General features: G+C 59.5%; 4 protein-coding genes across 23 annotated transcripts in view; 2 read left to right on the plus strand and 2 right to left on the minus strand.

Moving 5' to 3' along the window:
• The window catches only part of PDE6B (phosphodiesterase 6B), a 37,741-nt gene extending 25,336 nt beyond the window's left edge, over positions 1 to 12,405 (plus strand). The window contains exons 13-24 of the mRNA XM_086404376.1: positions 113 to 220; positions 405 to 514; positions 630 to 717; positions 1,108 to 1,208; positions 1,444 to 1,551; positions 2,326 to 2,389; positions 2,708 to 2,782; positions 4,090 to 4,173; positions 5,269 to 5,416; positions 6,190 to 10,031; positions 10,866 to 10,968; positions 12,256 to 12,405. Coding sequence (XP_086260502.1) covers positions 113 to 220; positions 405 to 514; positions 630 to 717; positions 1,108 to 1,208; positions 1,444 to 1,551; positions 2,326 to 2,389; positions 2,708 to 2,782; positions 4,090 to 4,173; positions 5,269 to 5,416; positions 6,190 to 6,251 — 948 coding nt within the window. The 3' untranslated portion in view covers positions 6,252 to 10,031; positions 10,866 to 10,968; positions 12,256 to 12,405. The remainder of the gene's footprint in view (positions 1 to 112; positions 221 to 404; positions 515 to 629; positions 718 to 1,107; positions 1,209 to 1,443; positions 1,552 to 2,325; positions 2,390 to 2,707; positions 2,783 to 4,089; positions 4,174 to 5,268; positions 5,417 to 6,189; positions 10,032 to 10,865; positions 10,969 to 12,255) is intronic.
• On the minus strand, positions 8,176 to 9,918 carry ATP5ME (ATP synthase membrane subunit e). Of its 2 annotated transcripts, none has more exons than XR_015165038.1 (4): positions 9,500 to 9,723; positions 9,202 to 9,256; positions 8,717 to 8,815; positions 8,176 to 8,254 (listed from the first exon to the last, which is right to left on the minus strand). XR_015165038.1 is itself a non-coding variant. In XM_086404389.1 (4 exons), exons 1-4 carry the CDS (start codon positions 9,916 to 9,918, stop codon positions 8,229 to 8,231), a joined length of 438 nt encoding a protein of 145 aa, XP_086260515.1. In that variant the 3' UTR covers positions 8,176 to 8,228. The 2 variants fall into 2 exon arrangements, 1 of the variants encoding a protein (XP_086260515.1); XM_086404389.1 differs by having other exon boundaries at positions 9,661 to 9,918.
• On the plus strand, positions 10,252 to 12,405 carry MYL5 (myosin light chain 5). The gene is made up of 4 exons (XM_086407821.1): positions 10,252 to 10,333; positions 10,866 to 10,948; positions 11,335 to 11,435; positions 12,106 to 12,405. Coding segments are annotated over exons 1-4 (267 nt in total). The 3' UTR covers positions 12,107 to 12,405.
• Positions 12,154 to 20,780, minus strand: SLC49A3 (solute carrier family 49 member 3). 19 transcript variants are annotated; one of them, XR_015165036.1, is made up of 10 exons: positions 20,607 to 20,780; positions 17,760 to 17,918; positions 17,364 to 17,577; positions 17,141 to 17,217; positions 15,491 to 15,628; positions 15,255 to 15,371; positions 14,521 to 14,673; positions 14,133 to 14,253; positions 13,828 to 13,937; positions 12,154 to 13,346 (listed from the first exon to the last, which is right to left on the minus strand). XR_015165036.1 is itself a non-coding variant. In XM_086404384.1 (10 exons), exons 1-10 carry the CDS (start codon positions 20,742 to 20,744, stop codon positions 13,152 to 13,154), a joined length of 1,419 nt encoding a protein of 472 aa, XP_086260510.1. In that variant the 5' UTR covers positions 20,745 to 20,780; the 3' UTR covers positions 12,154 to 13,151. The 19 variants fall into 19 exon arrangements, 12 of the variants coding, with proteins under 12 accessions (XP_086260510.1, XP_086260509.1, XP_086260505.1 ...); XR_015165035.1 differs by having other exon boundaries at positions 13,828 to 14,032; XM_086404384.1 differs by having other exon boundaries at positions 12,154 to 13,306; positions 14,096 to 14,253.
• Between the last annotated feature and the right edge of the window lie 5,084 nt (positions 20,781 to 25,864).

A 25,864-nucleotide genomic window follows, 5' to 3' on the forward strand; every position in this document is an offset into this window, starting at 1 on the left:
GGAGGGCCGTGGGACGGGCAGGGACGTGAGCCTTTCACACTGCCGTCAGCTGGAAATGCGTCACTGGGATCGGGCACTGCGGTGCCTGGACCCCGTGTCTCACCTCCCGCAGGTCCTGGTGCGGTTCCTGTTCTCCGTGAGCAAGGGCTACAGGAGAATCACCTACCACAACTGGCGCCACGGCTTCAACGTGGCCCAGACCATGTTCACGCTGCTCATGGTGCGTGGCCGGGGCGCGCGTGGGGAGAGGGCACCCTGTTTGACGGGGCTGGGAGGAGCCTGGAGGTGCAGCCTTCAAGGGCCCGGAAGCGGGTGGCAGGCACCCAAGCTGGGGAGGGGTGGCGGGCTCCACTGAGCTCCCCGGGGGCCAGGCAGGGCAGGAATCTGGGCACCTGTCTCTGCAGACAGGCAAGCTGAAGAGCTACTACACGGACCTGGAGGCCTTTGCCATGGTGACCGCCGGCCTGTGCCATGACATTGACCATCGGGGCACCAACAACCTCTACCAGATGAAGTAGGCGTGGGTCCTGGGCCCTCTGAGGGTGCCGCCCCTTCCCTGGGGTGCTGGGCACACAGGCTGCCCTGGGGCCTCTGCCCGCTGCTTGTTCTTAGCCAAACCTCTGTGACAGGTCCCAGAACCCTTTAGCCAAGCTCCACGGCTCCTCGATTTTGGAGCGACACCACCTGGAGTTCGGGAAGTTCCTGCTCTCCGAGGAGGTCCGTGTCCTCCCCTCACTCTCCCGTAGGCCCTGGCCAGCTGACCTGCGCCCACTCCCCTGAACCTCCACCGCCAGCAACCACACCACATTGCTCTGGGCTGGAGAAGGGAGGCAGGCTTTGAAGCGATGGGGGCGATGGCACCCCTGGTGGTTCCAGTTTGGAAATGCCCCCTGAGGGCGGGGGCTCATATTCCGGGTGTTGAGGGAAGGTGGGCGTTAGATGCCCCCCAGTGCAATACGGGGCCACCGGTGTCTGGGGCCCATGACCCTTGGGTAGAAGATGGCCAGCAACATGGGGAAGGACAGATGGACGGCCTCCAGGAGGGAGTGGGGGACAGGCACAGAAGGGGGCGCGGCTGTGACGGGAGCACCCCCCGCACCCCCGCAGACCCTGAACATCTACCAGAACCTGAACCGGCGGCAGCACGAGCACGTGATCCACCTCATGGACATCGCCATCATCGCCACAGACCTGGCGCTCTACTTCAAGTGGGTGCCGCCCACCGCCCCGCTGGCGCCCCGGGGCCCTGCTGGGAAGGAGCCGGTAGAGGGGTACCTGGGGCTCCAGACAGACGTGCCCCGCTCCGGCGCCCCAGGCCTGGACTCTGGCCTCGGATCCTCTCTGGGAGGGTGGGTGGGGCTCAGACCAAGGAGGACACGTTGCCGGGGTCCTGCGGGGGTGGGGGGGAGGGGTCGACTCCCTCCCTTTGTCCTTCGGGTTCAGAAAAAGGACGATGTTCCAGAAGATTGTGGATGAGTCCAAGAACTACGAGGACAGGAAGAGCTGGGTGGAGTACCTGTCCTTGGAGACCACAAGGAAGGAGATCGTCATGTGAGCAGGCGCGCGGCTCCGCCCCTCGATTGCAGCGCCTCCTGCAAAGCTCCGCGGGCGGGACTGGGAGCCCAGAGCAGGGCAGCTCACTTCCGGACAGCGCCCATGCTCCCACCCCAGCCGCTCTCCTTTCGGGGAGGCTGCAGGATTTGGGACCAGACAGCCCGAGTCCACCGTTAAATAATTTGCTCACGTTATGAGCCTCCACTCTTTCATCTGCAAAGTGGAGATTCAGAACTAGTCCAGCCCCAGGCCTGTCCCAGTGGCCCAATGTGGCCGCTGCTGCTGCTGCTGAGTCGCTTCAGTCGTGTCCGACTCTGTGCGACCCCGTAGACGGCAGCCCACCAGGCTCCCCTGTCCCTGGGATTCTCCAGGCAAGAACACTGGAGTGGGTTGCCATTTCCTTCTCCAATGCGTGAAAGTGAAAGTGAAGTTGCTCAGCGGTGTCCAACTCTTAGTGACCCCATGGACTGCAGCCCACCAGGCTCCTCCGTCCATGGGATTTTCCAGGCAAGAGTACTGGAGTGGGGTGCCTTCGCCTTCTCCGGGCCCAATGAGGAGCTATGTGTAAATCATGGGCCCCCAGGAAACGCTTGCTGACTCATCCCTGGCGGCCTGTGGTGACAGGGGAGGGCTGGAGTGGTGCACAGGGTGGGGCGCCCACTACTGCAGACGCTGGCGCGTGGCTCTGTGCCCCCAGGGACACCAGGCCTTGCAGGGTGGGGCAGGGAGGGAGGCCAGGCTGGGCGCACCTGGAGCTCCATCTGCCCGCAGGGCCATGATGATGACGGCGTGTGACCTGTCTGCCATCACCAAGCCCTGGGAAGTCCAGAGCAAGGTCAGAGTCATGTGGGTCCCCAGACGTCTTGCCAGTCCCCATGGGGTTGCACCTAAGTGGGGCCTGGGGGAGGGAAACAGCCCCACTTGTCTGCAAGGTGAGGCGAAGGCAGCTGCCCAGCTCTGGGGCCCAGCCAGAGCCGCCACCCTGGAGGAGGCTGCTGCGCTCCTGGGCACCACAGCAGTGTAGCCTCAGTAGTTGGGTCACCAGAGTCTGGGACACAGAAGGCTGAGGGCCCCGGCCGTCCTGGCAGGATCTCAGGACAGTATCTGAGCAAGCGCTGAGCCCACCGGTGCTTGCCTTCTGTGCGCCTTTCAGGTTGCTCTGCTGGTGGCAGCTGAGTTCTGGGAGCAAGGGGACTTGGAGAGGACGGTTCTGGATCAGCAGCCCATCGTGAGTGTCGCCTCCAGTATCCTCCACACCTGTCCCGGCCCTTGGGAGCTCCCAGGGCCCTTGGGGCTGGGCCCAGACTGGGGACCCCCGGGGGTTCTGGAATCCTGGGGCCTAACTCTCACTTTGTGGGGTCATGTGACGTGAGCCTGGATCTGGGTAAAGTTGTGGAAATACAAGGATTGGGTAAAGATGTGATCCCCCGCAGAGGTGGAAAGCTGTTGCCAAAGCTGCAGAGCCAGGCTGCAGCTCCTGGCCGAAAGCCCCCGTGGGCCCAGGCAGCTCTGGGGTGAGCCCCTGTGTGGCTGCGAGCTGCTCCAGGGAGGCTCAGGGTGTGGCAGGCCTGGCCCATGGGAAGAGTGCTGGGAGGGGGAGTGGTGGCCAGAGTCCAGGGCTCACCTGGGCATGGCTGTGGCCGTGGAGAGAGTAGCCGAGGTGGGGAGTGTGCAACAGGGCTGGGGTGGTATGCGGAGCAGGACTGCCCGCTACTGGAAGGACACGGGGGCTTGGACCCACGCCCACAGTCACCAGGCCTCACAGGAGCGGAGGTGAGAGAGGGAGGCAGTCTTGGTATACCTGGAGCTCCATCTGCCCACAGGCCCACAGGATGCCAGGATCTTTGGGTCAGCAACGTGGGGGTCAGGAATCTGTTGCTAGACGGAACTGGTACCTGCATGGGGATAAGGACACGAGCACTGCCCAACAATGACCAGAAGAGACGGAGGGAGGTTTGGTCTCACAGGCCAACTCCAGCCTCTGACGAGCTCTCTGAGCATGGGGCTGCGAAGACCGGGGGCCAGGTGCAGACTGCAGGAAAGGGTGCCCTGACCAACCCGGCATCTTGATGGGAGGACAGGCAGCCTGTCTCCCTGGGCTAGACCGCTAGGGTCCTGCATGACTCACTCCAGCACGCTGAGCTCCAGACAACGGGCAGCTTTGAGGAGGAGACTGCCAGGAGGCAGCTCAGGGGGATAGTCCAGAGGCTGGACACTAAATCAGCTCCTTCAGAGTATCTGGGCTTTGCCCCTTAGGAGCTGGGGGCCAGGTCTCGGGTCAGGACCATGGATAGCTCATGGGGGAGCTGGAGGAACTTGGCTCCAAGCGCCACACCAGGGCTGGCGCGGCAGGGGCCCAGCACCACCTAGGGCAGCTCCCCAGAATGGCACAGTGTCTTGGAGGGGAGTGGGGGCTCCTGGGTTTCCCTTCCAAGGTGAGCCCTACATGGACAGGCTCATCACGTTGGGGTGGAGCTGAGTCCTGAGGCTCAGGGAGGTGTCGGAGGCCTCACGGTGTCCCTGCTCCCCCTTAAGCCAATGATGGACCGGAACAAGGCAGCTGAGCTCCCCAAGCTACAGGTCGGCTTCATCGACTTCGTGTGCACGTTTGTGTACAAGGTGAGTAGGGCAGCCCAGGGCCTGGCTGGGTTTGCAGGGGAAGGGTGAGACGGGGGCTGCTGTGGGGCTCCTTCCCGCTCAAATCCGCACTGAAACTCAAAACCGTCAGCCTCACCCCAAGGGGGTCCCCTCCCTGTCAGTTCCTCAGAAGGATCATGAAATTTCCCACCCCAATCTCTCCCTCCCAGAACGTCCTCCTGCACACCCTGATGTCACACCCCAAACATCCCTTCCCGAACCCCATCTAAAGGCACCCCCATGCAGAGCCTGCACAGTGTTGTCAAGGCACCGACTGCAGGGTATGTGCGGTGCATCCATTCAGGATCTGAGCTCTGGGAAGATGGGGGTGGTCCAGCCTCCAGCTGGGTGCGCCCGGCCCCGCAAACAGCTGAGCAGAGCCGGGGGCAGTGGGATGCGAGCCAAGGACCTGGCGCAGGCGCTGGACCTCGGCTCTGGGGACTGGCCAGGGGTGGGGGCAGAGCCCTCCCAAAGGTCAGCCGCCATGACTGTTGGCTGCAGTCTCAGGGGTAGCCCCATACTCCAAGAAGGGTGTTGGGTTCTGACCACGTTGTCCCACTCCCCACCTCAGCCCCCAAGGCCTTGTGCTTCCCTTTACTGAAGCACCAGCTCCCTTTTCTGCCTCCACCAGGGGCTGGAGTCAGTGCTGGGAGGAAGGCGGGACCAGGACGCACGTGCTGGTCCTCAGGTTCACTGCCGGGGCCCACCAGGCACTGCCCCCCTGTGCCTTCCCCGCCTCCATCTACCCGCACAGCTTGTGTGTCCACACGTGTGCATGTGTGAGCATGTGCTCTGTGTGACATGCGATGTCTGCATGAGGGTGAAGGAGCCCCAGGACCCGCACTTCTGCCCAGCCTTCTCAGCCCCCTTGCTAGGGAATGTCCTTTCTGCTTGGATGTTTTCTGTTCTTCAGGACCTCACCCCGTAGCTCCTGTTCCAACCTCAAGGACACAAACCACAAGGCCTTCTCCCTTTTTAGGTCTTTGCTGGGGATGTGGCATCTCTAACCACCCCACCTCTGGCCCAGCCCACCCAGGAACCACTAGGGATGTGGTCTGACTTCTGTTTCCTTTCCAGGAGTTCTCCCGCTTCCACGAGGAGATCCTGCCCATGTTTGACCGGCTGCAGAACAACAGGAAGGAGTGGAAGGCCTTGGCCGATGAGTACGAAGCCAAGGTGAAGGCCCTGGAGGAGGACCAGAAGAAAGAGACGACGGCCAAGAAAGGTCTGGGCTCCACTCCAGCTTCAACCAAGGCCACGCAGCCTGGCCCTGGCCTGCAGGGGGCGGGTGTGAGGCGACACTCATCTGGCCCTGGCAGGCTTCGGGTGGCCCTGTGGTCAGGGTGCCTGGACTCCGGGCTGCACAGACGGCCACCCTTCCAGAGGGAGGCCCATCCCCTAGGAACAGGCTGGTTGACTCAGGGTGGCTGATGAGCCCAGTCTGAAAGGGCCTGCTCGGGGTCCGAGTCAAGGGATTCTGGAGGGACGTCACCTTTATAAAGGGGAGGAAAGCCAACTCAGGAACTCTGTTCCCATCATCAATCAGCGGTTCCCTCTTAAGTAGTTCATAAACTCTATCTACGCTCCCATGCCAGCCTCAGAGCTGAAACAGCAGACCCATGGAACCTAAGAAGCAAGCTAGGGGTCAGCACGCATGGTGCTCCCGCCCCGGGCGCAGAGCTTGTTCCCCACCCCACCCCCAGCACTGTGGGAGCACGGCTCCATTGGCACCAGCCGGTGCCCCCACATCAGAGTCCTCGAGCCTTGCTTGTGCTCTGCAGCTGTCATCACCATTCTCTGAAACGTCCGCAGGGGAGAGAACCAACAGAAACCAGCCAGCTGCGAGGCCACTGCTGGAGCGTCACCAGAACTAAATTAGGATCAGCCGGGCTAATCGGCTTAGGCAGACCAGCCCCTGCCCTGCCCTTCCCCCTGCAGGGAGGATGGAGGCGCTGGGCCACTCATGGTCCTCGCTCACTGTCTTGTCTTCTCTTGCAGTGGGCACAGAAATCTGCAACGGCGGCCCGGCACCCCGGTCTTCTACCTGCCGCATCCTCTGAGGCGGTCCGCGGGCCCCCTGCCCCACACCCCACCCCCACCCTGGGACCCCGCCTCTAACCACTGGTACAAGAGGTTAGGGAGCCTGAGAAAATGACTGAAGACCATTTTGGATACTTTGAACTTTTTTAAGGCTTGTGTTTTTATGAACTAAAGCCAATGAGGAATGATCTGAACAGTGTAGCCTACCTTACCCTCATCCAACTTTTGGATACATAATCACACCACCAGGAGATCTGTGAGCTGTGTGTCCGAGAGCACTGGGTGAATATGTTCACAACTGCACATGTGTTTATGTGTATACAGGTGGAGAAATGGATACATGGATGCCAGTTCTCATCTGGTTTAGGAACAAATATGTGAATAGAAATTTAGAATAAAATCAAAAGAAAACATGCTGCTCTTTTTTATGTGGCAGAGGACATTGATTTGTGACCAACCAGAAATCCTGCCAGAAAGGTCCAGGTTGTGAGACCAGTGATCAGAGCTCAGTGATCTGTGCAGAAATAATGTGTTAATAAATGCTGCCGGGACCTGGTCTGAACCTTGCTGAGGGACCCGCACCTGTGGCCTGCCCAAGTCCACCTGCACCCCTGAGGTTTCCTTCATGGAAGCAACCACACGCCTCCAAGAACCAAATGGTTCTCAGCCGGGAAGAAAAGCCAAGTCAGACCCAGACAGAAAACACAGCTCACACTTGAAATGGGTGCTAAATATCTGATAGAAATAAAGGACTTTAACTTGCAATGTTAGCTTCAAAGCAATTGTTTCCAGACACTGGAAACTCCCCTTGCCTACAGCCATGAACTGTGCTGCAAGGTCACGTGGGTGAAGGCTGGTTCAGATGCCGCGTTCTCCCAGCGCTCCTGGCAGCAGTGTGCAGGGGACCCACAGGCCCCACACAACCTTCAGCTCACAATGACACCTGGGGACAAGAGCATGGGACTGGGGTCCCCCCCAGTTCCCAGAGAGACCCAGTGCCAGCCACCCACCAACCTCAGGATCTCCTAGGGGGTGTGCACTCCAGCCTCACCTTTACTGAAAACAGGGAAAACAAATGAACTGGGGCTCGAAGCCTAGGAAGTCCACTCCAGGCACAAAGCTGGAATAGCGACTTTTGACACCAAGCCTCACGCGCGCTTATTATATACATAACATTTGTGGGCTTTCCAAGTGGCGTCAGTGGTAAAGAACTCTCCTGCCAACACAGAAGTTCTAAGAGACAAGGGTTCATTCCCGGGGTCGGGAAGATCCTTGGGGGAGGGCACAGCAACCCACCCTGGTGTTCTTTTCCTGGAGAATCCCATGGACAGAGGAGCCTGGCAGGCTGCAGTCCCTAGTGTCACAGAGTTGGACACGACTGGAGCAACTTGGCACGCACGCACTAGGCTTGAAGAGGCACAGCCAGCAGGGGCAGAGTCTGCTGCCCTCTCAGGCACAAAGGCCCAAGCCCAGTGAAGAGCTAGCTGCACCCCAGCAAAGTCCTTAGGAGGCCACATCCCCTACCTGGGGTCAGGAGGAGGATGTGCAAAAGGAGAAGAGAAATCCAAGTTCCACCTCGAAGGGCATCAGGACACCCCCACTCCTCCCACGTGGCGAAGCCTGCCCCCTTTCCTACTCGTCCAAGGGTCTGAGCCAGGGATGAGCAGAGAAGCTCAGCAGCACCCATGATGCTTGGGCGAGCTGCGCCTCTGTTGCAAACTGCATCCTTAGGGGCTCCCGACCTCATTCCCACCCCCAGCCCCCAGAGCAAACGATCAAGTTTCTCTGTGTTCCACCGTGTTTATGCACCCATCACTGAATCATTGATTAGTTTTTCTGGAATCCCTCTCCACTCACACTGCACATAATCTGAGAAGACTGGCATACAGCTGAGTCTGAGTCCAGAAACCAAACTACTGGGGACAATAAAGGAAAGTCACAGACTCACAGAGCACAGAAAACTTTATTCAGCCACACTGCTCAGGAGAAGGGCAGGCTCACTTCAATATGGTATCCTCTTGGGCTGGAAAGTTAGAAGGAAAACACACCATTACACAGGCCCACCACCCCAAAGGGCCACCTTAGATTTTGGGGGTTAAACCATCCAGCGTCTCATCTCATGGAGCCTGGCTATGCTCTGTTTCCACCATATCCTCAGCCTTCCTTGACCTGCGGGTCCTCCCTGGGACCTGTCGCCGCAGTCAGGGAGGATGGAGCCTGGCTCCGGTGGTGTGGCCTCTAAGGCTGAGACAGTTCACCTCTAAGGTCCAGGGGCCGAGCCTCACTAAAGGCAGGTTAGCACCCGCCCCCAACAACGGCTCTCCTTCCCCACCCCTACCCCACTCAGCAGAGGATGGCCCAGGGGCCAGTGGAAATGGAGAAGGCAGCCTTTCCTCTCCACTTGCTGCTCCGTATGAAGCAGCAGCTGTTTCTGAAAACCCCGCGGGGCGGGGGACAGATCTAGGAGAGCCAAACGCATGACCACCTTCCGCCAGCTCCCGCTCGATGCGCTTCTGCTCATCCCGCTTCTTCTTCTCCTCGGCTGCAAGCCTTCTCTCCTCTTCCGCCCGAGGTTTCAGGTAATCTGTCAAAGGGAAGGCGGGGGCGGGGCGTCCAGTGAACGCTTCCACTGAAGCTCTAAAGGGAATTCAGTTCACAGGCAAAGCCATCCTCAGGTACACTGAGTGCCAGGGGCGCCCGATTCCCACTCTCCTTTACCTGGATGTAGGTAAAGGCCTGATACCCACCTCCTAACGGAGAGCCCGACCCGGAGGGCAGCTACAGGACGCCCGCGGCCACCCCAGGCACCCAGCCGCCCCGCACTCAGTCCTCTGCTGCAAGGTGCTGCCCGGCCAACCTCCAACCGGCCGCGCGCGGGGGTCCGGCCCTTTCGGGTCTCAGGTCAGGGGCCTCCCACGCCGCCCCTCTCCCGCCCCGGCCGGGGGGCCGCAGACGCCCGCGGACACTCACTGTAGCGCTTGGCGCCGTAGGCCATGCCGAGGAACAGGGCGGAGTAACGGCCGAGCTGTGGGAAAAAGCGGTCAGGGGCGGCAGGGGGGACCGCCCCTGGGGGGTCTCAGCCCACAGGGTCGGGGTCCGGGACACTGAGAGAGGGGACGGGGTGGAGGTCACGCCCGCGGCGTCGGGGCCCGATTGGGCGGGGGGGGGGGGGGGGTCTCAGCCCACAGGGTCGGGGTCCCGGTCGCGGAGCGGGGTAGGGGGACGGGGTCCGGGGCGCGGAGCCGGGTAGGGGGAGCGGGGGTCACACCCGCGGCGTCGCGGCCCGATGGGGGGTCGCAGCCTCCGGGTCAGGGCAGGGGGTGCTGAGAGTCGGGGGCGCCGGGCCGGGGCCTTAAGCCCCGCCAAGGCGCTCACGCGCTTTGCCCACGCAGAGCGGATCAGCGGCGGCGGCTGCGAAGCCTGGTTCACCTTGATGAGCGGAGAGACCTGCACCGGCGGAACCATACTGTCCGTGACCCTCGCGCCGGAAGCACAATTCGGACCGAAGAGGGTGCCGCAAGGCCCTGAACACCGCGGAGACGCAGACGCAGAGGCGCGGCCGGGCGTGCGCATGCGCCGCCCACAGGGCGAGGACGCCGAGTGCCGACCCCTGGCGGCTGGAGGGCAAATGGCCCGCGCGCACGCCCGGGTGACGTCATCAGGCGCGGCGCGCGGCGGCTTCCGCATGGGCAGTGGCCGGGCAGCGAGTTCGCGTTCCCTGCAGCAGGTGCGACCCTCCTGCGAACCAGGTTGAGCACAAATCGAGGCCCGCACACCTCGGGTACAAATATTTGAAAACTGTGAGTCCACTGTACAAAGTGAAAAACCGAGCTCCCTCCTACCTGTCCCGCCCCGCCCGCGGCTCCAGTGCGGCCGCAGCCACACCCAGGCCTGTCCGGGCCGCGGTCCCCCCAGACCAGCCCCCGGGACGGCCCGGGAAGGGGCTCGAGGCTTGGGCAGGGAATCCGGGGTCCGGGTACAAAGTGTAGCCTGAGTGCAGGCTGGCTCCCAGCGGAGGGGATGGCCATGTCCGGCCCCTCTGGACTCACAGGCCAGGTCTACCGTGTGGCCCGAGCCCCTTCCTGGGGCGGCACGGCCGTGGGTGCCCCTCTGCCCACCACCGGCCCCATTCCCAGCCCCCGGCAGAGCTAGGGTTTCCTCACCCCTGGAGCCTCCCCGGCAGAAAGGGGCACAGGTCCTCCCGAGAAGGCCGGCCTAGCAGAGTCTGCTCCCTCGGTATCCCGACTCCAGCCCTCAGGACCTTGCAGCCCCACGTTTCAAGGTCCACGTCAGAGAGGCCCTCACCCTCGTTTCTGGGAGGAAATGAGAAGCAGGGGTCACGCTGGTGGGGTATTCTGTCCCCCAGCTCTGTGGTCAGCGCAAGGGAAGACACAGCTCACCCAGCCCAGGTGTGCAGAGAGGCTGCACAGAGGTGGGCAGTGGTGGCCAGTCACCCAACTTAACCTGCTGTGCTTACACACAGTTCCCATGGCAACGGGGGTTGGGGACACCTGGAGAATGACGGAGCGGGGCAGCCCCGGGGTGCCTGTACCAACCACAAGGCCACCAGGGCAGCTGATACTCCTGCCCCGTGACACCCCCACCCCCACCCCCACCCCCCATTCCCGCAACAGGCAAGATCAAAGTCAAGGATGACGAGCTGGATGCCACGTTCAAGGAGGCCTCGGGGCCCATCGACTTCACCGTGTTCCTGAACGTGTTGGGGAGCAGCTGAGGGTGAGCACCAGGCCAGCTGCAGGCCTGCCAGCACTCTGTGTGCACTTACTCGACACCTAATGTCTGCATATCTCACATAAAACCCAAATTTGCAGACCTCTTGAAAGTCTCTAGGACCTGGCATTCCGGGAACGGCCCCCAGCCCAGGCCCACCTCTCCACCGGCTGGTAGGGCCTCTGTCCCTCACTGAGAAATCGCTCACCTCTGGGCCTGGCAGGACCAAGGGGACTCCAAGAACAGTACCCTGGGGTGGGAGCTGAGGGTCTCTCAGGCGCTCAGAGTGGGAAGGCCACTGAGAGCATCAAGTGGGCAAGGACGTGGAGCCCTGGGTGGTGAGGGGCAGGACTAGCACCTGAGACGCCCAAGGCTCGAGGCTTCCTGTGGGCAGGCACTGACCCCGAGGAGACTGTCCTCAGCGCATTGAAGATGCTGGACCCCGATGGCAAGGGCAGCGCCAACAAGGACTAGTGAGCATGACCATGGGCACCAGGGCGGGAGGAAGCCAGGCCCACCCCCACCTGCCCCAGCTTTCAGGTCTTGATCAGCCTGCCCAGGATCCTGAGTCCCTCAGGGAAACCCAGGGCACGATCACCCATACCCTCGTGGGGCCCGCAGTCACTGCCATTCAGACCATCACTGGGTTTTTAGCCCCTCTGGGGGCTACTTCAGCCTCATGAACAGGTGCCCCAGGGATGTGGGAGTCAGGGATGGCTCCCTGCGGTCCCCCCTAGTGCCCAGGACTCACCCAGGGACAGGCTCCCAAGAGGTACCTGCCCTGTGAGCAGGTGGGATTGAAGGGGGCAGACGTGCCCCCATGAGAACCCATCAGAGGGCTCCTCTGGGGCCAGCGCTCCAGCTCAGGGCCAGTGCTTCCCCAGAACAGCCTAACCTGGCCCCTCCCTGCTGTCCTCAGCAGCAGGCGGCAGCTCGCATCCCAGGCCGACAACATGACTGCTGAAGAGGTTTGGCCCCTGGCGCCCTACGTCATTCCCCAAGGCCCTCTGTGAGGCTCAAGCATGGCCCTCGGGGCTCCGGGGGGATGTGCCTCAGCCCCTAGTAGCTGCAGCATCAGGAGGGTGGGACGCCCAGTGTCCAGGAAGGGGGCCGCCAGCCCCAGCCCCACCCCTTTCCCTGCAGGGTCTCCCCCAGCTTCCTTCCACCCCCACACACAAACAAGACAGAGCCTGGAGTCCAGTTCCTGTAATTCACCTGCTGGCTGCAGCCTTGGGGACCCTCCACTCCCTCCATGCCGTCCTGGGCCTGACACCCCCCGCACCAAACTTGCAGGTCGACCAGATGTTCCAGTTCTCCACCAGTGGTACTGTAGGCAGCCTGGGCTACAAGATGCTGGGCCACATGTTAGCCCCTGGGAAGAGGAGCGAGAGGCACCCCACCCCACGGGGCTGTGGCCAGTTGAATAAATGTGAACCGACAAACCTTCCTGCCCACAGTGTCTCTGTTGGGCGGAGGTGTCCTCCTGGGGGTGGGAGTGTCCATGGGGTGGAGAAGGTCTGGGGTAGGGGTAACCCCCTGGGGGCAGGAGGGTCTTCAGGGAGTAGCAGCGTCTGCCTGCGGCCCACCCTCCATCTCCTGCCCAGCCTGGCCCCACCTGCTCTGCCCATCTGTGCCGGCACCAGGCTGGAGGGCTGGTCATTCAGTGGTCAGCAGAGGTGGACACGGGTGGCTCCAGCACGGGCTCCTTCAAGGAGGGCCTTCCTCACACCTGTCCACCCCACACTCAGCCACGCTGGGGCCTTCGGAGTCCCACACCCACTCAGTTCCCCCTCGCCCTGGCCCCCCCAGTGCCAGGCCAACCCCTGCAGTAGCCGCCCTGGGCCTGGTGTGGCCACTGGGGTACCCCTGGTCAGTGGCCTCTTGTCTGCACAGCAGCAGCTCTTCTTGCTGCGGCCAGAGAGAATCCCCTGGGCCCCCCTGCCACAACCCTGGGTCCCCCCAGGATGCCAGCATTATCCCAGCCTCAGTCGTAACAGGTCCAGCCAAAGGGACCAGAGCCCACGTCCCTGCCTCCCCTTCACATCCCCAGGTCCTCTTTTTCTCATGCCAACTGCTCTCCAGCCTCTGGCCCTCTACAGGGCCCCTGAGATGTCTTGGAGGGCTCCCAGGAGGAAGGAGCCAGGGCCAGGAGCACCAGTTCCAGGAAGGGGCTGCTGGGGTCCAGGGTGCTACGGTGGAGCCTCAGGGCGTGGCTGCCAGGTAGGGCGCGTGGCCCAGGGCTGCTGCGGTTGCTGGGCGTTCATCCTCCTGAATGGAGGGGCTGGCGTCGGCCTCAGCCTGCAGGCGCCGGTACGGTGTGTGGAAGAGGAGCACGAAGAGGCAGCTGAAGAGGACGCAGAGGCCGGCCATCAGCAGCATGGGCGCTAGGGAGAGACGGCCCAGCGCTGCCTGAGGCACTCGCCTAGGTGCAAGGGACCCCAGAGCAGCCTTGGGCACAGATCCCCGCCTGGCCCCAAGAGGCAGGTTTGCAGACCCAGGGGCCGTGAGCCCCAGGGTCACCCACCAGGTCTGAGGACGTGGGCGTGCAGCATGACCGCACTCCTGTCTCTCTGGCTTTCTGTCTCCATCTCTGTCTTTCTCTGCGTCTCTTACTGTGTCTCTCCTGTCTGTGATCTCACTTCAAAACTGCTCATGTGGGGTCACAGGTGGGCTCCCGTGAGGGCTGCTCCCACCAGGCTGCGCTCCAGGTTCTGCCTGCTGCCCTCGGTCCGCCCCAACCCACCTCACCCCTCAGTGGGCGCCCTGCACCCACCCGCCAGGACAGTGGAGGTTGCCAAGAGAAAGAGGCCAGTGGAAGGGAGACTCCAGGGCTGGGTGGGGTCAGCCTCCTGGCCTGGGCCTCACCCTTCCAGTCCAGCGGGCCCTGGCCATCCTGGCAGGTGGAGACAGACGGCTCCGCGTGGCGCACGGTCAGGGAAGTCAGCAGCACCATGATGAGAACGCCCTCGGCCTGCCTACACAGCCACGAAGCCCTCAGCCCTACCCCAGTGCTGCCCCAGGGACCCCAAGGGCAGCACGCAGTAGGCATTCAGGTCGTCCATGGTGTGTCCTGGGGGTGGGGGCAAGGGGAGGGTCCCTGGGTCCCTGGAAAGCCATGGGAATGGGCACTCACCCCAGCACAAAGACCAGGCCTGCGGCCGCGCCCTCACCCACGGGGAAGGAGCACTCGACCGCCAGCTCCATGGCAACGGGCGCCACCGAGAAGCCAAAGAACCCCAGCAGCGAGCAGATGGCGGCCAGCACGATGGTCTGTCCCTGCAGCTGAGACACCTGGACAGCAAGCCGCACAGACCGGCAGGGCAGGAGTCAGAAGTGCCCCAGCCTGAACCCCAGGCCCTGCCGAGCCCTGTCGGGGGCAGGGCAGTGCCAGGGCTGGAGAGGCCACAGCGCCCACACCACTCCAGGGACACCCCGGCGGGGGCACCTGGATCTGAGTGGGTCTGGGTGTCTGTTATGGCCAACCTGCCAGCTGCCCCACCCCTGGGGCACCCCACTCTCACCCTCTGCAAGGTGGTCTCAGCTCAAGAGGACTCTTACCACAGCAAAGGCCACACAGGCCAGAGACGTCAGACAGAGGCCGATCTTGATGGCCTCGGTGAAGTGCTTGGTCCTGTCCACGTACAGGCCCAGAGCCACTGCCCCCAAGACTCCAAACACAATGAAGAGAGCCCCGCAGAGGCCCGCAAATTCCTGGAGGGTAGGGGGCACCTTGTCCATTATCTGAACCCATCTGTTCCCAGGTGTACCCCACCACCAGGGAACCCACGGCAGGGTCACCGAGCAGCACCCGAGGCCCAAGGAGGACCATGTGGGAGGCTCGGGGACGGGAGGTGTCCTCCCTGGGTGTGCCACGGCCTTGTCTCACCTCCACCCAGGAACTGGACAAGTCCTAGAGAAAGGGCCTGGCTTCTGCAGACGCCCTCGACGCCTGTCACCTCTGAGAAACTGGGAACACTCGGGGCCTGAACCCCATGCCCAGTGCTGAAGCCAGACCACAGCGGGCACAGCCGAGATGCTGTGAGTCTGATACCAGACAGACCCACAGGGCTGGCGGAGGGCTGTGGGAGCAGGCGGGCTCTGCCAGCACCCCAGCCCGTGGCTGCCACCCACTGTCTGCAGACCCAGACTCACAGCATCTCAGGAGCACCCTGACAGGAGGTGTGGGGACAGCACTTGGGAAGTTCGTGGGCCGCTCCACAGCCACCAGCAGGTCAACAGGCCCCCAAGGCTGTGTCCGGGTGGGGGGCCCCCAGGTCGGGGCCAGCACTCACGCTGGAGTAGCCGTTCACGCAGAGGACCTGCTCCAGGAGGGCTGAGAAGTTGGAGAAGATGCCAATGCCGCCCCCAAAGCACACAGCCAGAACCATGTAGGCCTTGTTCCTCGTGAGCTAAAGGGGAGGGGCCGCTCAGTCCAGAGCCTCGCAGCACATGCGGAGGCTCCAGGGGTGGCCTGCCCCTCCCCCTCTTCGCCCCCACCCCCCAGGCCCACAGCACGCGCAGCACTAACCAGCTTCAGCCCAGCTAGGAACGACAGCGAGGTGGACTGGGCAGCCCCCACAGAGGGCGGGGTGGGGGGCACACTCTCCCAGAGGCATGCAATGGCCAACAGGAATGTGAGGCCAGCAGGGAGGATGTAGGTGCCTAGCTGTGGGGAGAGTGTGCATGAGTACACGCACACAGGTCCCCGTGGATGCACGCACCCGGGCATGACTGCACTCGTACAGGTCCCCGTGGATACACGCACACGAGCGTGATTGCACTCGCACAGGTCCCCATGGATACACGCACACTGGCGTGATTGCACTCGCACAGGTCCCCGTGGATACACACACAGGAGCGTGACTGCACTCGCACAGGTCCCCGTGGATACACGCACACGGGCGTGATTGCACTCGCACAGGTCCCCGTGGATACACACACAGGAGCGTGACTGCACTCGCACAGGTCCCCGTGGATACACGCACACTGGCGTGAGTGCACGTGCACAGGTCCCTGTGTATGCAAACACATGCACACGGGCGTGATTGCACTCACACAGGTGGCCTTGGATGCACGCACATGCACATGGGCGTGAGTGCACGCACACACAGGTCCCCGTGGATACACGCACACGGGCATGACTGCACGTGCATCCCCGTGGATGCATGCACACGGGCGTGAATGCACGTACACAGGTCCCCGTGGATGCACACTCATGCACGTGGGCATGAGTGTACACGCACAGGTCCCCGTGGATGCACGCACACACACACAGGCACTTCAAGCCTGCTCCCTAGGCTCCAGACGAGCTGCTGCCTCTTCACTGCCCGCCTCGCCTGTCGTTCCAGGTGGACGCCAGCAAGCCCAGGGCCTGTTCGGGGCCTCCTCTGCTTTGCTGCATTCAGAAACCTGGCTTTGAAAATTTCACCCAAGGGTGACTCCAACAGTGATGGCCTCAGCTCGACCATCTCTGGGCGCTCTATCCAACTGTCACCTGGACCCCCTCTCCCACCTCTGTGAGTGACCCCAACCATCCCCCAGCTAGAAGCCCCTCACTCCTCAGTGCACCCCACTCCCCAGCTGAATCACAGCCCAGGCTCTCTCCCTGGACACTCCAGGCACACCTTTCGTTCCCTGAGCTGTTCTGGACCAGATGGAATCACTCTCCCTTCAGATCCCCCCAGGGTGTCCATCACATCAAGCCAACCGCATGCCACCTGGATTGATGCTTCCCTCCGCCCTCCCCTTGCTCAGCAGACACACACTTCTGGCTGCAGCCGCACCCCTCAGTCTCGCCTCCACCTCAGCGCCTTTCTCTCTGGTCCCACGTCCTCCTCCCCACCCTCGCAATGCCTCATCCTCCTGCAGCCAGCCTCTTGCCGCCCTGGTGCTCTCTCCCCTCCAAGGAAAACACCCAGCAGCCTGGGGTTGTGCCTGACGCTCGGAAGGTGCCCAGTACTTGCAACAGAGGAAGCCCCATGTACACAGGGTGCACTCAGCCGTGTCCACAGAAGATGCAAGTGCACACTCACACGGGCAGCGTGGGTGCACGAGCCCACCACCCCGCACACATGCACTAGCACACACAGCCCAGGAACATGCACACACACACATGCAAACACACAGCCTACGTCATACGCAGAGGCGCACACATGCGTGCACCTGTGAGCTCCCTCACCATCAAGGGGATGTCCTCCTCCGTCTTCACCAGAGCGGGAGACAGCAGGTTGGCCACCAGAATACCCAGGGCATTTGCTAGATGGACAGGGATGTGCGTCAGCTCAGGAAGGTAGGCTGGGCCCCCATCCACGGAGGAGCCCTCGGCCCCCAGAGCGGGGAGTGCACAGAAGCGCCCAGCCACACGCTGAACCAGAGGAGACGCCGGCCTCACTGAGACTCACACATGGTGCCGATCATGTTGGCTGTGGCTCGCTGGTGCTCAGGGAACCACAAGGCGGCCAGCTTGGCTGGAGAGAATATGACCAGGGTCTGGGCCAGGGCGCAGAAGGTCTGCCCACCCAGGAGGAAGACAAACGGGTCCTGGATGTCAACGGCCATGCAGGGCATGGAGCGGATCATGCTCCCCCAGAAGTTCAGGAACGCGCCGAGGGTGGTCTGCAAGGGTGGGGTCAGAAGAGCTGCCCAGCAGCCGGAATGCCCTCCACCGCCCCAGCCTCCACTCACCACCCAGTGGCTCTGCCTGAGGACTCGGATCTTGGGAGGAGGGGGTGGCTCTCGATCCCATGCTTGGGGACCCGCCTGTCCCAGAGCAGGCCCTGGTGTGTGGTCTGACTCACCGCCCTGCGGAGTCCAACGGAGTCCAGAACCCAGATGGCCACCATACCGAACGGGATGGACACCACGAGATAGACCAGCGACAGCCAGTTGATCTGCTCGGTGGAGAGGAGGAAGTGCCGGGCGATCGTGTCAGCCACGGGCGCGAAGCTGAGCCACAGCTGCGAGACACAGGCTGGAGTCAGCCCGGGGCAGGCACCGCAGACACTGCGGCTGCTGGCTGCCCTGGGCATGGCTGGCTGGTCTGAGGGAGAGAAAGGGTCCAGGGGTCCCGTCAGGGCTGGGGTCTTCACTTGGTCAGGCCAGAGAGGAGGCACCAGCTGGGAGCTCAGACAGCATGTCGGGGCAGAGGACCGGAACCATCCTTGCAGGCATGTTCCCGGGGCAGACAGAGGCGGACAACCTGGCTGGACCCTGCAGGACAGCGAGGCCTCCAGGACTGACCCTCTGAGGAGAAGGCCTGGGGCTGACAGCAGAAGAGAGATGGCCACCATGCCGGGGTGGGGGGAGCCTAGACTGGGTGCTGGCCAAAGCTGGAGTGCCGGGGGGTGGGAGAGGGTCCCCCGGCTCCCTGTCACGTGGGCGTGTAGTTTGCCCGGATGGGACAGGCCGAGGAGCACATTGTGGGGGCCACTCCGTGGACACTCGGTGCCCATGGAGGACACGCCGGTGCACCAGGGCTTACTGCAGGAGGGAGTGGGGAGGCGTCCTGGCCTGGTGCAGAAATGAAGGTGTCACAAATCAAAGCCCACGGACTCCACCTCTGAGAGGGCACAGCTCACCCAGGCCTCACACCCTGCCCCCACGGCAGAGGCCGCAGGATCCAGCCTTCCTAACCCGAACAGAGCTCTGACCACAGAGCCCCACATGACAGCGACCTTGGGCAACAGCTGCCTTTTCTTCCCTTTTCTCAGGACAGAGCTTCTAGGTTCAGAAAGAGCTTGGTGCCACCACCTGCTTCCTGCCCAGCTGATCCAGCGGCGAGAAAGCCTGGCTCTGGCTGCTATGCCTTCTGAACGCAGCCCACCTTTGCCAGCCTCGCCCCTCGGTCCCCCCCAGAACCTGTGGCCAGCAGGGTGGAGACAGGTCTGAAACACACACAGCAACGTGGGGGGAACTGTGTGCCCAGGACGCGGACTTCCTCCATGTGTTCCCAGCCTGCCGGGAGGCCCTGTGCGTCCTTTGAAAATGTAGGTGGCTGTCCCCCACGCTGTCCCTCACCCAGACCACTCCAGGGCCACTGAGGCCTCATTGCAACCGCCACCCACGTGCCCTTCATGCTGCCCACCCCGCCCAGGACTAAGGGCCCTGCACACTTGGCCACAGGAGGAGTAAGCGAGGGTGCACCTCTTGACCCGAGCTCCCTGCCGCGACCCCCGTGGGAACCATGACAAGTCCTGGTGTGATTCCTGTTTGCTCCATGACGACTTGCGGACGAGACAAATGCGGAAGCACAGCCTCGGCCTCCAACATCCACCCCCAGACACTGAAGCAGCTGGAGGGGGCTGAGAGAGACCCCCGTTCTGCACTCTCAAACCACTGCACCCAAACCCATCCTGGCTTCACAGTGTTCAGAGGCAGACCACCGACTGCTGCAGAGAAACCGTCTCTGAAGTCCCAGGCTGGGCATGGCACTTGTCCCAGCACAGGGCTGGCCCGCAAGGAGGAGGAAAGAGGTCCCGAACAGGTTGCAGTGACGTCCAAGACGGGCTGTCGCCCAAGAACCTCTCCAAGGTGGTACCTTTCAGGGCTGCCCTCACCTGCCAGCCCCTCCTTGTCACAGTCTCTACATCTGACCTCCCTCTGCCACTCGGGGCTTCCCTGAGCTTCAGGCCCCACTCCCCACCCCCCCGGCCATTTTGCGTTTCATGATTGTGGCCACCCCTCACTGCCCAACTCCCTGAGGTCCAGTGTGAGGCTGAACGGTGTTCTTTCAAGCAGCCTACAGGAGGAGACCCAGGGGCCCCATAGCTCTGCAGCCTGACCGCTCGACAGGCAGCCACTAGCCTCAGGTTGGGAAGAGCATGCAGTCCAGGGCACGCAGGATGGCACAGCCCGGGGCTGGAGGAGCAGAAAAAGGTCTGCTGGCTGAGCCGTGGCACGTGCTGGGCCGGCAGAGGGCCTCGGCCCTCAAGGGGCGAGTCTCGGGGAGCAGCAGGTTGGGAGAGTTGGGGCCCGGGAACCGGCAGACCTGGTTCTCGCGGGGGCTTCTCTGGTCTCAGGGGCTGTGATGATGAGCACTGTCCCTGCCAGCAGTGGGGTCAGTTCTAGAACAGCTGAAGGGTCTCTGCTGACCCCAGCGGGGTGGCTGTGAAGAAAGGGACTGAGTGGGCAGGCAAGAAAGACCTCTGGTGAGGGACCTTGGAAGTGAGCCATAAACCGTGGGAGGGCGGTCAGGGCCCAGGGAAGAGAGGCAGGTAGGGGGGCAGAGCGGGTGCCCAGGCTGCAGTGGGTGCGCACTTGGCAGAGAAGGGAGACTGCGGGAGGATCCCTCCGTGGCCGTGGACAGTGACCCTTTCGGAGGCAGGAGCGGCATCCTGTCGAAACCACCGCGGGTCTCAGGCCCCCGAGGACAGACAGGACACCCGCTCTACCTGCGCAGCCTCCGCCAAGGAAGGGGCTCTCCGCCCCCGGCCTGCGCTGAGCTCGCGGGCGGCCCTCCCCCGCGGTTCCGCCGTCGCGAAACTGGAGGGCTGCGTCCCGGGACTGGCCGAGCGAGTTCTCAGCGGCCGATTCTCCAACGGGAAGCGGCGCTCGGCGCGCACCGGACGTCGACGGGCCGGGCTCGGCAAGGTCCCGGCCTGTCCTGCAGCCCTGCCCCGCCGGCCCGGCCCCGGCCCAGCCCCTACCGTGGCGTTGGAGCAGCTGAGCAGGCTGATCACCAGCAGGAAGACCCACCGGCGGGCGTAGGCGCGGTAGCCCCCCAGCGCGCTCCGGACCGAGGTCGCCGCGCCGGCCTCTGGCCAGTCTCCCGCCGGCCCCGCCATTGCCGCTGCACCCGGGCCGCCGACTTTTGGAGCCGCGCTGATGGGCCAGCACCGCCCTCGGAGGTGGGGTCGGGTCAGAACCCGCCCCACAGGCAGGGGTTACCACTGGTCAGGCTGAAAGGGGACCAAAATGCCCTCGCGAGGCCCTGCGATGGATGCGCTCACGCACGTGGGTCAGGAGCGGCTCCAGGAAGTCACTGCCTCGCGGAAAGGCCGCACTTCCTGAAAGGGGTGTGGAAATAACCCCTCCGCCACCCCCACCCACCTATTTCCTGAGGTCCAAACAAGTAACAGCTGTAGGCTGGAGGCCAACCTCGAGGAGAAGGCTGGAGTCAGTTTGCAAAGCGCCTCCAATCAATGCTCTAGACTGCACTAGATGCTCTTGACTCCACTCGAGTCTGCCCTGCAGAGAAGCAGGACTGAGGCAGGACGGGCAGAGGGGGAGGTGGAGACTAGCCTGTCCTCATGCCCAGGAAAAGGGCTGTGCCAGAGCACGGGACCGTGGGCCAGGGAGGAGCAGGTGACCGCCCCCTACCTGGGAATCTGCAGTTTGCAGCTGAGAAAACACGAGATATAGATTTCTGTGGGCTTGAACACAGGGATCCCAAGGGAACAATTCAAGCAAAGAAGGGCAAATAAAGGGCAAAAACGCTAAGAACCTAGCAGATGCAGAGAAGTGGCAGATATACACAGAGGAACTATTGAAAATGTCTTAATGATCTGTATATACATAATGGTGTGATCACTCACCTAAGAGCCAGACATCCTGGAGTGTGAAGTCAAGTGCGCCTTAGGAAGCATTACTATGAACAAAGCTAGTGGAGGTAATGGAATTCCAGCTGAGCTACTTCAAATCCTAAAAGATGATGCTGTTAAAGTGCTGCACTCAGTATGCCAGCAAATTTGGAAAACTCAACAGTGGACACAGGACTGGAAAAAGTCAGTTTTCATTCCATCTCAAAGAAAGGCAATGCCAAAGAATGTTGAAAGTACTGAACAATTGCACTCATTTCACATGCTAGCAAGGTAATGCTCAAAATCCTTCAACACAGGCTTCAACAGTATGTGAACCATGAACTTCCAGATGTTCAAGCTGGATTTAAAAAAGGTAGAGAAACCAGAGATCGAATTGCCAACATCTGTTGGATCATAGAAAAAGCAAGGGAATTCCAGGAAAACATCTACTTCTGCTTCATTGAATGTGCTAAAGCCGTTGACTGTGTGGATCAAACTGTAGAAAAACAAACTGTAGAAAATTCTTAAAGAGATGGGAATACCACACCACATTACCTGCCTTCTGAGAAACATGTATTCAGATCAAACTGGACATGGAACAACTGATTGTTCAAAGTTGGGAAAGGGCTACGTCAAGGCTGTATATGGTCACCCTGCTTATTAACTTCTATGCAGAGTACATCATATAAAATGCCAGGCTAGATGAAACACAAGCTGGAATCAAGATTGCTGGGAGAAATATCAATAACCTCAGATATGCAGATGACACCACCCTAATGGGAGAAAGTGAAGAGCTAAAGAGCCTCTTGATGCAAGTGAAAGAGGAGAGTGAAAATCTGGCTTAAAACTCAACCCTCAAGAAACTAAGATCATGGCATCCAGTCCCCTTACTTCATGACGAATACATGGTGAAACAATGGAAACAGTGACAGATTTTATTTTCTTGGACTCCAAAATCACTACAGATGGTGACTGCCATGAAATTTAAAGACAATTGCTCCTTGGAAGAAAAGCTATGACCAACCTAGACAGCAGAGTCATCACTTTGCTGACAAATGCCTGTATAGTCAAAGCTATGGTTTTTCCAGTAGTCATGTATGGATGTGAGAGTTCGACCATAAAGAAGGCTGAGTGCTGAAAAATTGAAGCTTTTGAACTGTGGTGTTGGAGGAGACTCTTGAGAGTCCCTTGGACTGCAAAGAGAGAAAACAAGTCAATCTTAAAGGAAATCAGCCCTGAATAATCATTAGAAGGACTGGTGCTGAAGCTGAAGTGCTAATACTTTGGCCACCTGATGTGAAGAGCTGACTCATTTGAAAAGACCCTGATGCTGGGAAAGATTGGAGGCAGGAGGAGAAGGGGACAACAGAGGATGAGATGGTTGGATGGCATCACCCACTCAATGGACATGAGTTTGAGCAAACTCCGGCAGTTGGTGATGGACAGGGAGGCCTGGCGTGCTACAACCCATGGGGTCGCAAAGAGTCAGACACAACTGAGCAACTGAACTGAACTGAAGGCCGGAAAGAGAGAAGAGCCACCTCCTCTCTCCCACAAGAGCTCTCCTGTGGGCGGGCAGTCTCCTGTCCAGCTTCCTTCCTCCCCTGAGGGCCACACCTCTCCTGACTCCCTGCAGTCCTCCTCCTGAGGGCCCCTGCAGGCAGGAGGCTGGCTTGTGCTCTCCCTCCTCTCCTCCTCTCGACCCCCTGCACTGCCGCAGGGCTCTCCTCCCTCTCCAGAGGGCTCTGGTGGAGTAGGAAGCACAGAATCATCAATCACCTTTCTATACATCAACTTTAAACATGTGGAAACCAAAATTGAAGACACATGCTTTACAGTTACATCAGTTCAATTTAGTCGTTCGATCGTGTCCAGCTCTTTGCGACACCATGGACTGCAGCACTCCAGGCCTCCCTGTCTATCACCACTCCCGGAGTTTGCTCAAACTTGTGTCCGTTGAGTCCATGATGCCATCCAACCATCTCATCCTCTGTCATCCCCTTCTCCACCTGCCCTCAACTTTCCCAGCATCAGAGTCTTTTCCAGTAAGTCAGCTCATCGAATCAGGTGGCCAAAGTATTGGAGTTTCCGCTTCCACATCAGTCCTTCCAATCAACACTCTGGCTGATCACCTTTAGGATGGACTGGTTGGATCTCCTTGAAGTCCAAGGGGCTCTCAAGATCTCCTCCAACACCACAGTTTGAAAGCTTCAGTTTTTCAGCACTCAGCCTTCTTTACGGTTCAACTCTCACATCCATACGTGACCACTGCAAAAACCATAGCCTTGACTAGACAGACCTTTGCTGGCAAAGTAATATCTCTGCTTTTTAATATGCTATCTAGGTTGGTCATAACTTTCCTTCCAAGGAGTAAGTGTCTCTTAATTTCATGGCTGCAGTCACCATCTGCAGTGATTTTGGAGCCCCAAAAATATAAAAGTCAGCCACTGTTTCCACTGTTTCCCCATCTATTTACCATGAAGTGATGGGACTGGATGCCACGATCTTAGTTTTCTGAATGTGGGGCTTTAAACCAACCTTTTCACTCCCCTCTTTCATTTTCATCAGGAGGCTCTTTAGTTCTTCTTAACTTTCTGCCATAAGGGTGGTGTCATCTTCATATCTAAGTTATTGATATTTCTCCCAGCAATCTTGATTCCAGCTTATGCTTCATCCAGCCTGGCATTTTGCATGATGTACTCTGCATATAAGTTAAATAAACAGGGTGACAATATGCAGCCTTGACGAACTCCTTTTCCTATTTGGAACCAGTCTGTTGTTCCATGTCCAGTTCTAACTGTTGCTTCCTGACCTGCATATATGCTTCTCAAGAGGCAGGTCAGGTAGTCTGGTATTCCCATCTTTGAAGAATTTTCCACAGTTTATTGTGATCCACACAGTCAAAGGCTTTGGCATAGTCAATAAAGCAGAAATAGATGTTTTTCTGGAACTCTTGTTTTTTCGATGATCCAGCAGATGTTGGCAATTTGATCTCTGGTTCCTCTGCCTTTTCTAAAACCAGCTTGAACATCAGGAAGTTCACGGTTCATGTATTGCTGAAGCCTGGCTTGGAGAATATTGAGCATTACTTTACTAGCGTGTGAGATAAGTGCAATTGTGTGGTAGTTTGAGCATTTTTTGGCATTGCCTTTCTTTGGGATTAAAATGAAAACTGACCTTTTCCAGTCCCATGGCCACTGCCGAGTGTTCCAAATTTGCTGGCATATTGAGTGCAGCACTTTCACAGCATCATCTTTTAGAAATTGAAATACGTCAACTGGAATTCCATCACCCCCACTAGCTTTGTTCATAGTGATGCTTCCTAAGGCCCACTTGACTTCATATTCCAGGATGTCTGGCTCTAGGTGAGCGATCACACCATCATGGTTATCTGGGTCATGAAGATATGTTTTTACAGTTCTTCTGTGTATTCTTGCCACCTCTTCTTAATATCTTCTGCTTCTGTTAGATCCATACCATTTCTGTCCTTTATTGAGCCCATCTTTGCATGATATGTTCCCTTGGTATTTCTAATTTTCTTGAAGAGATCTCTAGTCTTTCCCATTCTATTATTTTCCTCTATTTCTTTGTACTGATCACTGAGGAAGGCTTTTTTATCTCTCCCTGCTATTCTTTGGAACTCTGCATTCAAATTGGTATATCATTCCTTTTCTCCTTTGCTTTTAGCTTCTCTTCTTTTCACAGCAAGGCCTCCTCAGACAGCCATTTTGCTTTTTTGCATTTCTTTTCCTTGGGGATGGTCTTGATCCCTGCCTCCTGTACAACGTCACGAACCTCTGTCCATAGTTCATCAGGCACTCTATCAGATCTAGCCCCTTAAGTCTATTTCTCACTTCCACTGTATAATCATAAAGGATTTGATATAGGTCATACCTGAATGGTCTAGTGGTTTTCCCCCTTTCTTCAATTTAAATCTGAATTTGGTAATAAGGAGTTCATTATCTGAGCCAGCCAGTCAGCTCCTGGTCTTGTTTTTGCTGACTGTATAGAGCTTCTCCATCTTTGGCTGCAAAGAATATAATCAATCTGATTTCGGTGTTGACCATCTGGTGATGTCCATGTGTAGAGTCTTCTCCTGTTGTTGGAAGAGGGTGTTTGCTATGACCAGTGCATTCTGTTGGTGACACTCTGTTAGCCTTTGCCCTATTCATTCTGTACTCTAAGGCCAAATTTGCCTGTTACTCCAGGTGTTTCTTGACTTCCTACTTTTGCGTTCCAGTCCCCTATAATGAAAAGCACATTTTTTTTGGGTGTTAGTTCTAAAAGGTCTTGTAGGTCTTTGTAGAACCGTTCAACTTCAGCTTCTTCAGCATTACTGGTTGGGGTATAGACTTGGATTACTGTGATATTGAATGGTTTGCCTT

Source organism: Bos grunniens, chromosome 6 (genome assembly GCF_055505025.1).
Source record: "Bos grunniens cultivar Pamir isolate PY7600 chromosome 6, Bosgru_T2T1.0, whole genome shotgun sequence".
Lineage (NCBI taxonomy): Eukaryota > Metazoa > Chordata > Mammalia > Artiodactyla > Bovidae > Bos > Bos grunniens.